The sequence below is a fragment of the Tachypleus tridentatus genome, chromosome 13 (assembly GCF_004210375.1).
Source record: "Tachypleus tridentatus isolate NWPU-2018 chromosome 13, ASM421037v1, whole genome shotgun sequence".
NCBI classification, from domain to species: Eukaryota; Metazoa; Arthropoda; class Merostomata; order Xiphosura; family Limulidae; genus Tachypleus; species Tachypleus tridentatus.
Window position 1 is genome coordinate 252,607,955 of NC_134837.1, and position 12,557 is coordinate 252,620,511.

The 12,557-nt window shown below is 29.2% G+C and overlaps 1 protein-coding gene across 1 annotated transcript in view; it reads right to left on the reverse strand.

The window, feature by feature from the left end:
• Positions 1-12,557, reverse strand: part of LOC143236514 (telomerase protein component 1-like) — a 79,309-nt gene that overhangs the window by 29,645 nt on the left and 37,107 nt on the right. Inside the window, exons 24-30 of the mRNA XM_076474815.1 lie at positions 12,147-12,320; positions 9,794-9,948; positions 8,391-8,541; positions 4,327-4,611; positions 3,803-3,935; positions 3,102-3,288; positions 785-894 (exon numbers count right to left, since the gene is read on the reverse strand). Coding sequence (XP_076330930.1) covers positions 785-894; positions 3,102-3,288; positions 3,803-3,935; positions 4,327-4,611; positions 8,391-8,541; positions 9,794-9,948; positions 12,147-12,320 — 1,195 coding nt within the window. The remainder of the gene's footprint in view (positions 1-784; positions 895-3,101; positions 3,289-3,802; positions 3,936-4,326; positions 4,612-8,390; positions 8,542-9,793; positions 9,949-12,146; positions 12,321-12,557) is intronic.

Sequence of the window (12,557 nt, forward strand, 5' to 3'; positions counted from 1 at the left end):
TAACTACAACATGACAATCTTAATTTGAAGATCACTCAGTTACAAACTATAGAAAAAGTTTTCAAGACATGAAAAGCTAATATTAATAAATAATTTCTCATTTCACTAATCATGGCCTAGATTTCCAAGTTTTTGTTCAAAAAAGTGTAAAAATAGCAACATGTGATATAATTTATACACAATCCTGTCAACAGTTGGTACACAATATTTATTACTGTTAAAAAATGAAAAATACATTCAAATTACAAGAAGGCAAAGTTTATATACAGCTACAAGTCACATACTAATAACAAACGTCAAGTAAAAAGATGTTACAGTATTATTACATGTCCTTTTAAACATACGTAAGATCTAAATGACAAATGTAGATTAAATCTGTGTGTGTATATATATATTAATATATATAGTGAAATTAAATAATTACATTTAAATGAAGTTAAATAAGTAACCAAAATCATGAGGAAGGACTGTGTTAAAAACAGCAAATCCCATCCTCTGATTAACTATATTATAAACATAAATTTTTAAGCCAAATCAAAACACATTAAAATTAAACAAAATATACTGCATTAAAAAAAACACAAAAAAACAGGGTACAAGCTACAATGTGGGATTATAAAATGTATCCCTGGTTTTAGAGATGACCGCAGAAGTAGGACCGTCTATCAGTCTTAACCTCAATTTCGTTAGTCTCACATAAGATTAGAAATTAGGAGAGCAAGATGTGGGTGCTCAAGCCTACAATGTCCCACATCTATATCACCCTTCACAGAAAAAATCTTACCTGCTAGAATAAAATGGAGATTAACATTCTGTTGTTTTCTAAGAGAGTTTAGGTATCGAACTTGTAAAGCTTTTTTAATTTCCACGTGAGACAGACGTAGTGCATCTCCACTAACAGTAGAAAACAAGTAGACTAGATTACAATCTGTCTCTTTTAAACAGATAACATTCAATACAAAATTCTTTAAAAGAAATAATGACATGTAATAAGTAATAGAATACATACCAGAAAGATATGATGATCAACATTAAATTGTCTTTCACTTGATGTAAAAACAAAACAGACCATTGATCAAAATTAATTACCTGTGCCCAAAGTATTAAAACAACCATAGCTGACAAGATTTAAACTTTCACAGTGAACAATTTAGAAACATAGCATCATCAGAAAGAAATCACTTATCAGTACAGCAGCAGCAAGAAATCATTTGAAAATACAGCAGCATAAGAAGAAAATCATTTAAAAACACAGCACCATCAATAAACAATCATTTAAAAACACAGCATCATGATAAAGTAGTCATTTAGAAACACACAAGTTGAGAGTAGAATCGTTCAGAAGTATGGCAGCACCAGAAAGAAATCATTTAGAAGCAATGCATCATCAAAAACAAATTACATCAAAGAACAACATCAGAGAAAGCAGTTTTTTTTAAACACACAAAACCATAAGAAAGCAATCATTTAAAAGCACAGAATCATCAACCAGTAAGTTAGAAACAAACAGGTATCAGAAAGTGTCTAGTTATGTATAAAATTATGTATTTAAAATGTTTTCATTTAGGAAATTTGTTTATAGCAAAGCTACTACTTAAGACTCTCTGATGCCACTATGTAATTCTAAGCTGTAGACCACAGGGAAGGTAACTGTTTATCGACACCCACCATCAACTTTTGGAATATTCTTTGTCAATGAACAGTAAAATTGACTGTAAAATAACAACTTCCTAATGGCTGAAAGGGAGAGCATGTATGCTGCCAGATGGAAAGTACCACCAGGCTATGCCAGGTCCCCTTATCATTTAATAGTTGTACTAGATATACAAATTATACTGTATTATAGAAATTGATAAATACTGCTAAAATAAAACTTTTGATACTCATCAGAACAGATTAATTCCTTTTTTGCTCATAACATAAGCTAAACATAATTTTTTTAATGTTTACAGTTCAGTTCTAAAATATACATATAAGCAGTGGTTATTGCTATAGAAAACTAGATTAATACATACAGTTTCACAAATATTTATGATTCCACTGTAATAAACAATATACCAATCTAGTATCAACAGACAAGAGGTAGTGAATGTACAAATTCTTATCACAAGTTATTGTCACAACTTAAATGATGTAAAGACTTACAAATTTGACAAAAAATTTCAAATCTATAAAAATGTAACATACTAATGAAAGTTTACAAAAAAAATCAAAATATCCACTTCTATTATACTACCCTTTTTATCGTGGGTATCCTTCACTGAGCATTCCTCAAAGTTTCAGTGTCTTACATTCAAAATTATATATTCAAAATATATAGAAATAGGGGGAGAAAATAACAGATAAAATATAAAATTTTATTGAAAAGGAAAAAAAAAACCGTTTGAAATGTACTTATGTAGTTTCAGAGATTACACAAACAAAATTTGAGATTTTTGAGGTGAAGAAAAGTATTTTTATTCTTAACATGAAAATTACTTTGCATATGGACCATTCAAAACTAATAGTATATATATTTATTCATAGGTAAATCTATTTTTTGTTTATTAAAACCTTCACTAAAAATAATTTTCTTGTATGTGAAAGAATTATAATGTCATCTGAAAGACTTACAAATTTTGTAAAGATATACATCCACTATATAGAAAGTTTGAAGTATTAAACCTATAGACTTTAAATGAGTACAAGGAGCTCATATGGTCATTTGAAAGACTTAAACATATGAATAAATAGCAGCTACAGAGAACTATCACACAATAAAGAAATTTTCTTTTTAGTGTGGAAGTGGGTCATTCTTTCTTCAATTCAGTCAGTATCACACACTAACTACTTTTTAGGTTAATATGGTATTTTCCATCTACAAATTTTGAGTCATGAGACATGATAAAGAAAGAATAATTATGCTTTGTAAGGTACCAAATTTCATAGAATATGTACATGTAGCATATATTTTGACAAATAGAAATGTTAATTATCCTGGAATGTACTTAAAAGAGTATCTCTTTGGAACCTACACTGATTGAAATTTCAAACAAATATTGGAAGAGACAATATAAAAACATTTTTAATATTGTTTGGTAATCACTGATAATGCAACCTACCACTGGTCTCCTGTAGGATGCAAAAACCTATGTAGTGACAAAACCAACTTGGAAAATAATGCAGGAGGAATCATGGCATCTGGTTTCAGTGTACTAATTTTCTGCTTAAAGGCATCCACATCCTGACCAATTGAAGGTAATGTGCCTTGGATGCTGAGCAGAGTATGAAGGTCTCTCTCTTCCAGACCTGGAAGTTTGGTGAAAGAAATTATGTTCATTCAGAGACATAAAAGAAAAACAAGTAAAAATATTAACCACAACATAAAATAATTGTGCAAATTAACTGTGTAATATTTTACAAAACAAATCAAATTCAAATGATTGTATTTATCAAAAGCAACACATTAAAAAACATATATACTAAAACAAAATGTGACAACTTCTTCTGTTAATCCTGCATATCTTAATAAACCATAGTAAAAACTATGTCAATAATGGTTTTTATTTCACATTAAACTGTAAAAGTACCAGGAAAATTTATGTTAGGTTAAAAAATTATTCAATGGTTTCCATGTTTCAGATATAGTATTGTTTATAAGCTATAAATTTTTACAAATGCAGAATGGGCCAGAATAATACCTCAAGATTAATAACATTCCACATAAATAATGAAGTTCTTTCAATCAATAAGAACAGAAATGTAACATATTAACCACATACTAACTAATTATACAAAACATGTAAGATATTATAGTTCTGACCATAAGGTGTCAATGCCAAGTACAAAAAAGCCATCTGAACCAGTTGAAAACCATGTTCTTTCTCTATGTTCTGTACCATTTCTTGTAACAATGATGGTAATGTTTGAGGCAAGCTCCTTAACTGGGCAGTAAGCTAGGAAATTAAATATAATAGTAAATACATATCCTTCTCAGAGGATTAACACGATTAATTATTAACATGAACAAGAAAACAGTATGCCCTTAATGACCGTATCTGCAATGTTAATTTTCATCCTTTATGTACATACACACACACTTACTTCTCCGTATTTTCTTAACTGTTTCACTATGAACTATATAATCTTTGTTTTGGCTTTGAAATGTGTGATATTAACCACATGTAAGCTTGTAATTTTGTCCCATCATGAAAAAATGGTATTCCTCTAAGTTTCTCAGAGTTTACAAGTTTCAGTTTTGGGATAAATAATAAAAAATTAAGCTATCTTGTTTGTTTTATTGTGTGTCTAGAAATAGAGTATCTGTAAAACTTTTATTTCACTTACATTTTCATAGCCTCCAAAAGCTCGGAGCTCCTCACAAGCTAATGAAAGGTACAAAGGTTGTGATGCATCACTCTTACTAACTAGTAGTAGCATTTGATTATTAAATGGGCTTTCATCCAATGACTTACGATGTGGCTGAAGTAGCACGGTAACAACACTTTTACGTTCTGACAAACAAAGCTGTTTCAGTGAAATGAACCTAACAGAAGGACCTGCTTTCATTCTATCTAAAAAGGTGCGATATGTAGAAGAATCTTCTGATACACTACAGACTATCTTCACTCCCTGCCAAAGAAAGTCAGAGAAACACATTTGGAATAAGAAAGAGCATAAATTCAAAACATTTGAATGTTTTTAACAGGAACAAAATACATATCAAATGCTTCCTTCAGAGTTTTACAGATTTATTGACAGATTAGTCCTATTTGTAAGTAACGATGAAATAAAAGATGCGTATAATCCAAACAAATACTTTCTTTGTCTACCTATCTATATGAATGTATGTATAATTCTTTTTACATTAGTTTACAATTAATATTAAAGTGCTAGTATTAAAGAAAAAATTTAAAAATTCAAACTGCAAAAATACTAAAGCTATTAGGCAAATCTTGAACATATAGATAATTGCAGCATCTAAAATACACGTAGAGTTCACAAGCACTCCTAGTTGTACAATACTGATATTAAACAACTTAATGGGATAGTGGATAGATTCCATATACAAAAGCTCAGTCAATTTGAAACCATTTCATTCTCATTGAAGTAAATAACAATTTACTCAAGGTAACTGTACACTTATATGCACTGCTGCACATTTTGTTCCTCGTGTAAAACTTGAAATTAACACCAGTCCTGTCATCAGTAGTGAGTAAAAGTTTAATATAGACAAGACAACTTTTGTTTCTTTAACACATCTAAATAACGAAGTAACTACTTCCAATGTAAATTTTATGTTTATTGTGGACCTTTTTAATAATCAATTATGTTTTGCACAATTATAAACAAAAACAAAAATCTAAAAATTTTCAACAATGACAACAACAAAAATAAAAATTACATTACCCAATACCAGAGACAGTAAACTTATTGTTTTTTTCTTGGATGATACAGTAAACATATAAACATAATATAGTAATGTCAGAGTTGAATAAAGAAGGGTAAAAATGTCTTGTGATTAATCGTCCATCTCAGGTCAAGACTGCTGAAGGGAATGAGATGATACACAGATCGTTATAATACTTTACTAAATATATAGATTTTATGTGGTTTTAAAGTAAAGTTCTAAGCAAAAAAAAATAGAAATAAAAATAAATTTTTGGGATATTAAAAATACTTTGAAGTAGCTATAGAACGTAATAAGTGTTACTACATGAGCGTTTCTGAAGAGAGTTATAAAATAAGGCTCTAAAGACACATTCAAGTATGTACACTTTTTTCCTTCTCTGCAAGACTATTACTTATATCTCTACTGTTAATATGGCTTAAAAAACATATAAAGTGATTATTCAACTGGAATTAATTTCTTGTTTGACAGAATCATAATTACTTCACAAATTACTAAAAACTATGTGTTGCAGTTATATTTAAGTAGAATAAACAATTTCAAGTTGTTATGGAAACAAGGGTTTGTATTTATTACCCACAACGGTTTGTTTTACAATCACTTACTACTTACTGAGATGTACTCTTTTCATAAAATACTGTTTTCATGTACTATGTTATCTCATGTTTTGGAATACAAGTTTTGCTTGCAGATAGTTGATGGTTTCTCTTGCATTAGTTCAAATTATGAAAAAGTAATAATGTTTATACTTACTGTATCATGACAAAGTATGAAAAATACAGCTTTGTTGTGAAAGTGTTGCATGTGTCATATTTTCAATATGTTATGAAAAACTAAAAACATGATTTCATTATAGATTTCTTCATCACAAAATCATACTTTACAACACAGTATGTGTTTTGGAATTTATATGCATAGTTAATTTTGAGCTACTAACTATCATAGCAAATAGCCTAAAAATATAATAAAAATGCCATATTCTTTTAACAGTCCAGTTGAATGATTTGGAGAAGGTTCAGAGAAAAGCCACTAGGATACCTAGGTTGGTGGGAGTGTCCTATGAGGAGCAACTACAGTCTCTAAACTTGTTTTCTCTGGAGAGGAGAAGATAACTCACGAGGTAATTTGATTGAATGTTTAAGATTATTATGGTATTGATAACACAGATCCATCAAAATGTTTTGTTTACCAGTGAAAACAATAGGACAAGCTCTCATAAGTTCAAGTTTTGGCAGCATAGCAGTCGTCCACAGTTTAGATAATATTATTTTTCAAACAGGGTGGTTGGTTTTCAAAATGAACTGCTTTCAAGGGTGGTGGAGGCAGAAAACTTGAATACAGTTCAATAACACACTGGATGAATACATGAATAGTAAGGGTTGGTTATAGTTGGGAGATGGAAGGGACATCCTTGATGGGCTAATAAGCTCATTTTTGTCCCTTTAAAATTATAGGAAATTTATGAACAGGTTTCAATATAAACAGATAATGCAAGCACTAGCTATGTACAGAAGTGTTGTCAAGAAACTACTTTTTGTATTAGAAAATACAATTATTATCAACAACTTATTCTCTTTCTTCTATGGATGGATGTGGCTTAGTGGTTGATGTGTTGAACCATGACTCCAAGCATCATGATTTGTGCCCCACTACCAAAAAACAGTATTCCTTGTTTTGGGATCACAGATACATTTTAAGAGGAGGTTTCAAATCTCACATTTTATTAGATTAATGGGTGCTGTTGATTTCTTGCATTTCTTCCAGTCCATCAATTCAAAATAACTGATAGCTAGTGTACATAGTCCTTGTGTTGCTTTTAATTAATATCAGAAACTATTTAACTTTCACCAAACACACTTTTTCATTTTAGAATTTTATATGCATTCACATGGCATACCTGTTAAAATTATCATACACGCTTGTTTCATTGAATAAATTAACTCTTTTTTCTTGACAATCTATTTGAAAATATTGTTCAGATGCAATAAAAATACTTATTCATTAGCATAAAAATATACTCATGAAAAACTACACAAAGGCTGACTGCACCGACCATCCCTACTTTTGAACTTATGTACAAGAGGAAAAACAGCATCCACCATCCACTCTCAGGTATTCTAACTGAATAATAGAACTAAAAAGTAACTTTAATAATCCATGTCTCCTTATTCCAAAGTGCAGCACCACAAACCATTGACCTTCCTATTCACACTTGACATATTCACCACGATTCCACATTGAGCCTTTAACAGAAATTAACTGGTTCAAGTAGTTTATATTTACTGTATAAAAGTGAATTCGTGAGAGAAATTTGGTGAAACAGCCTACAATGTTGACTAATGCAGAAATTCACTTTATAAAATATTATCCCTATTTATTACAAGTAAAGGAGGAACAAGTTCTAATTCTAAATGGTGTCAATAAAGTTCTTACACTTTAACGAGTTTGGAGATTTTAAGAGAAAAATAATTAAATAAAGGACAATTTCCAAAAGAAAAAAAACTATTTATTTTCCTCTTGTATCTGTTAAATAGCTAGTTATTTATTTATAGCTATATGAAGAAGGTTTCAAAATCCAGGTGCACAATCTATAAGGAATAATTTATATGAAGCCTAACTGAAAAGTATTTTTGAATACAAGAAAACAAAAAGGTGTTTACTGTGTATGGCACTGCTTCTATGTCATTACTTAAAAGTTTTGTTGTACATATACAAATATATATGATAAATGTATTACTTTCACTAAGCTAACAAAAATTTAAATGAAGTTCAAAGCTAAACAAGATACCTACTTATATTAAAAGCAAGATTTAAAATCAAGCCAGTAATGAGTTCAGTTAATTAAATGAAGATACAGTAATTTTAATTAAAGTTTGGCTGCATGTTGTCATGTTTAAAACTACTGAACATGTAAATGCCTTGCAGAAGTGTAAGCAGCTACTAAAATGAAATATTCTCATAGGTGTGTCATTAAATAAAATAAACATGTAAAGCAACTTACAGTAGGTAAGTCATGAGGCAGCCAGTCTAAACTTGGAGACTGTCCTTCATCTGATAATTGGTCTAAACCATCTATAAGGATTAGAAGTGTCTTACTTGAAGAAACAGAAACTGCTTCTTGTAGAATTTCCAGGAACTGGTGTTGTGCTTCTCTGGTTATTAAAATTGTGTAAAAGAAAACAAACAATTACAGCAACACATATGATCAATATCTAGTCCTAAATAACACCTACACTGTATTATCTACAGTAGCATTAACAGATAACCAAATACACAGTGCTGTAGAATTAATGAAAATTAAAAACTAAAACATGGTATTTTACTACTTAAATATTAACTATTCAAGTTTCAAACTCAGTAATATTTGGTTTAAAAAGAAAATAAAAGCACAGTTTTTGCTCTCTTACCACAAGCTATATTTTAAGAACTGTACTGATATAAATATAAAAAAATTATCTTCTAATGTCCAAGTATAAACAACAACAAAATTCAAAATGCAAAAGTGATGACAACATCATTTAGAAATTAGCTTTAATATTAAGTATAGGAACATTAATACGAACATTTTATAAAAATTAAATTCTAATAAAACAGAGCACAAGTTTAGACAAATATTAATGAAGCAAGCTAGTATTCAAAAATATCAGTTATGAAATATGACATAATGTGTTGAAAAATCCATAACTGTGATAATTAAAAAAAAGTTATTACAAATGACATACAGTGATGCCAATCTCAGTTTCATGTCATAATCCTTACAAAAAAAAAAAAAGAAATTTTTGTAAATAAACTTTATTAATTCAATATTTCACTATTGCACCTTTGAAGCTGGAGATATAGGTAATGATACAATTTACATTTATAAAAGTGTCTCACCATAAACCCAGCTTGCATTGAACAAGTTACAGTTTTAACGAGAAATGAATAATTAAGACATACAAGGAATTTTCATAGCATAAAAATGTCCAAGAGAAGTGTTTTACTATATTACTTGCTGCTATTTTTTATGTGTGAAACAAATCACATACCACAGCACGTTTGAGACTCGTAAGAACAATCTTAATGTTTCTGTACTGATACATAACAAACTCAAATCAACTACTAAATTAATATAATACAAAATTTATAAACCCTACAGGAGCTATTCCCAAACATTGTTTAATATGTGTAGCAAAATTGACTTACCTTAAACTCAATATAAATAATTTGTTTTATTATGCTTTAAAAGCAACCTGAAACCCATTTACATGAAAACATTGGAAAAAATGAAAATATTAAAACTAGCAAAGTTACAACTTTATGGGTTCTTAAATATACACACCCAATACGAGGTAACTGTAACAATACATTGTGCTAGTAAAGTAAAGAAAAATAAAGTACATCCAGTAACATTATGAACCCTACTCTTTGTTTTTGGGCAGGGAACAGGTGAGATTCAGCTTGGAACAGATGCTGTTCAAAATATGCAGAAGAGTGTTGTCCAGAGCAGCAGACTGGGTATTTGTGTCTACAAAATGCGTCACGATGGGATGACCTTTGATCTTTTTACTGAGATGTGACTGGAGTAACAAAAGAAAAAAAGACGAAGTTTACTTCAAGTTCATCTATCAAAAAGAGGAAACATTATTATACAAGGTAATAGAATTTAATAAACCCTTGATACAAGGTCTTTTCATGTGGCCAACCTCTTAATGACAGTGTAAATACCAGAGTTTGCATACTATAACTTTTAATATATTTTGCATGTCTCCACAAAATTTTGCAAGTTTTCATTACACATTACAGCTCTTTTGTACTCAAAAAATCAGATATTTTTAATTCAGTATTTTTACTAAAGATTTGTTTACGAGTACATGGAATTAGTGTTGACTGTTCCAAGTGCAAAGTAATTTTCACGTTAAGATTAAAAATATTTTTCTTCACTTAATACTTTTTATTCACATAACCTATAAAACCATCTTTAAAAAAATATTAAACCTTTTTTTTTTCTTCAGTAAAACTTTTAATTTTATCTGTCATTTACTTTACCCAAACTCTGCATGTACTCAGTTGATTTGACTGACCTTTTAATCAAAATAAAAGAGAACCCAAATTATCCTTTATTTCTCTCTCAAATAACTGCAGATTATAACAAAAAAATACAATTGTTTGTTCTGAATAACTTCAGGCTGGTAACAGTCTACATCTAATTATAATTAACTTCTTTGTTTTACTGCCATTTGAACTGTAACTGATGTTCCCACCATACAAGCTACACAATAATTGGCTTATGTTACTGAATTATATATAATACACAAGCTGTTCACAAACATGTCTTGTGAATAATTTATTTTTTCCATTTTCTTACCTAATCTAACCTAGCAGGTTTCTAATTTTTACATTTTAGTCACCTTTACATCACAAATAAAGAATTACATGAAAAGCAATAAAAATAGTACTTATCTTTAACTTTTTGTTAGTTACAAATGAAATTTGTTTTTACAGTGATAGTACTAGTACACTAAGTAAATTTTGTTACTTAAATGGTTTGCTTAACAGCACAGAATAATAACACAAATAAAACATACAATGTCCTGTAACTACTATAGTTTAACTGGTTTTCAACCCAGGACAAGAGGAGTTTACATTGATTCCTTTTGCTGCTTGATTTGAAAAGCACAAGATAAACTATCAAACTGAAGTTAATACAAGTAATATTACATACTGAAAATAACACAGCATCATACCTCATTCAACAGTTTAAAACTTTGTCTTTCTATTAGTTATAAATAATATAACAATTCTGAGAGAATCACCTGTAATTTAAGAATGAAAGGATGCAACAGGTGAACATGGTAAGACATTCTGTTTTTCTAGTTTATAAATCTCTAAAGAAATATTATTAAAGGTTATGAACATTAGACTCTGTCTTAGTAATAGTTATATTATAATAAGTAATGTATATTAACTTCCATACTTCAGAGAGAGGGAATACCCAGAGAACAAACATCACACATTCTCATACTAGGAGAAATCAAGGAACTTTTAAATATTTCCTCACAGACATAACTTAAAAATTATATTAAAACTTGATTTATCAACTGTGTTTTGATACCAGGTTTATTTGTATACGTTGCTATTTAAGTAAATTAATCAAATTTTAAATGTACTGCAGTGAAAAGTCGTGCACTTTGACCTATTCATTGCAAGAAAGTTAGTAATTCCTGGAATACACTCTATTTAGAAATGCTCTGGAAATAATTCTCTATCAACTGCATTACAACAAGTAAAACATAAGTGAGTAATGCATAATTTATTACAAAATTTGGAAGTTAAATTATGAAAGTATTGCTTTATGTTTTAATCGGTACCAGCATTATATTTCCAAGATTATACAATTAGAAATTAAAATTCATTACTATTATGATATTGTTCTACATGTTCATTTATTCTTGAATACATGAATAAACAAATGAAACTTACGGATTATCTTTTATTGTATGGTTTAGTAAAAGGTTCTCATAACAGCTGTATTATTTTAAAAATTAAGCAACAGTTTTTAGTTGTGTGTGTGATTCAAATTGAGATAAAAATCATATTTATCTACATCTTAAAAAGAAATACCTCATAATGCTAAAAAGTACATCCTTATAAACACATTATTTGAAAAGTTGAATTTCCACAACCTTTACAGGAAATTTATCTATTTTATGGTAGATCCAAATATATAAGAAAGTCCTCTAACCATATTTCTGAAACCAAAAACTATAACATTTACCATAAAAGTTGTCTTTCCACTTCCAGGCTTCCCAGAGATAACAAAAATTCCATCAAAACTTTTCAGTTCATCAAGACACTGTTTAAATTCTTCTTTCCAGCAAGCTGGGTACCTGAGGTATCTCTCAGCAAAACACTCATGAATAACATCTTCACTTGATTCTTCTAGTGTATCCTAAAGCAAAATGAAATAAAACAAAATTTTATAATGGCATGAAAATAGTGGTGTTAATAAAACTGCAACCAAGACGTCACATGGTAAGATTAACAATGTCCCCTGTTGTTAAAGAACGTGAAGGTCACATACAGATGAAAACAAAATGATAAGCAATCAAAATGGAAAACTCTTTGATAATCAAATGTGTATGTTTGCACAATTACAAAAATTAACTTAAACAATCAGTTCTAAATA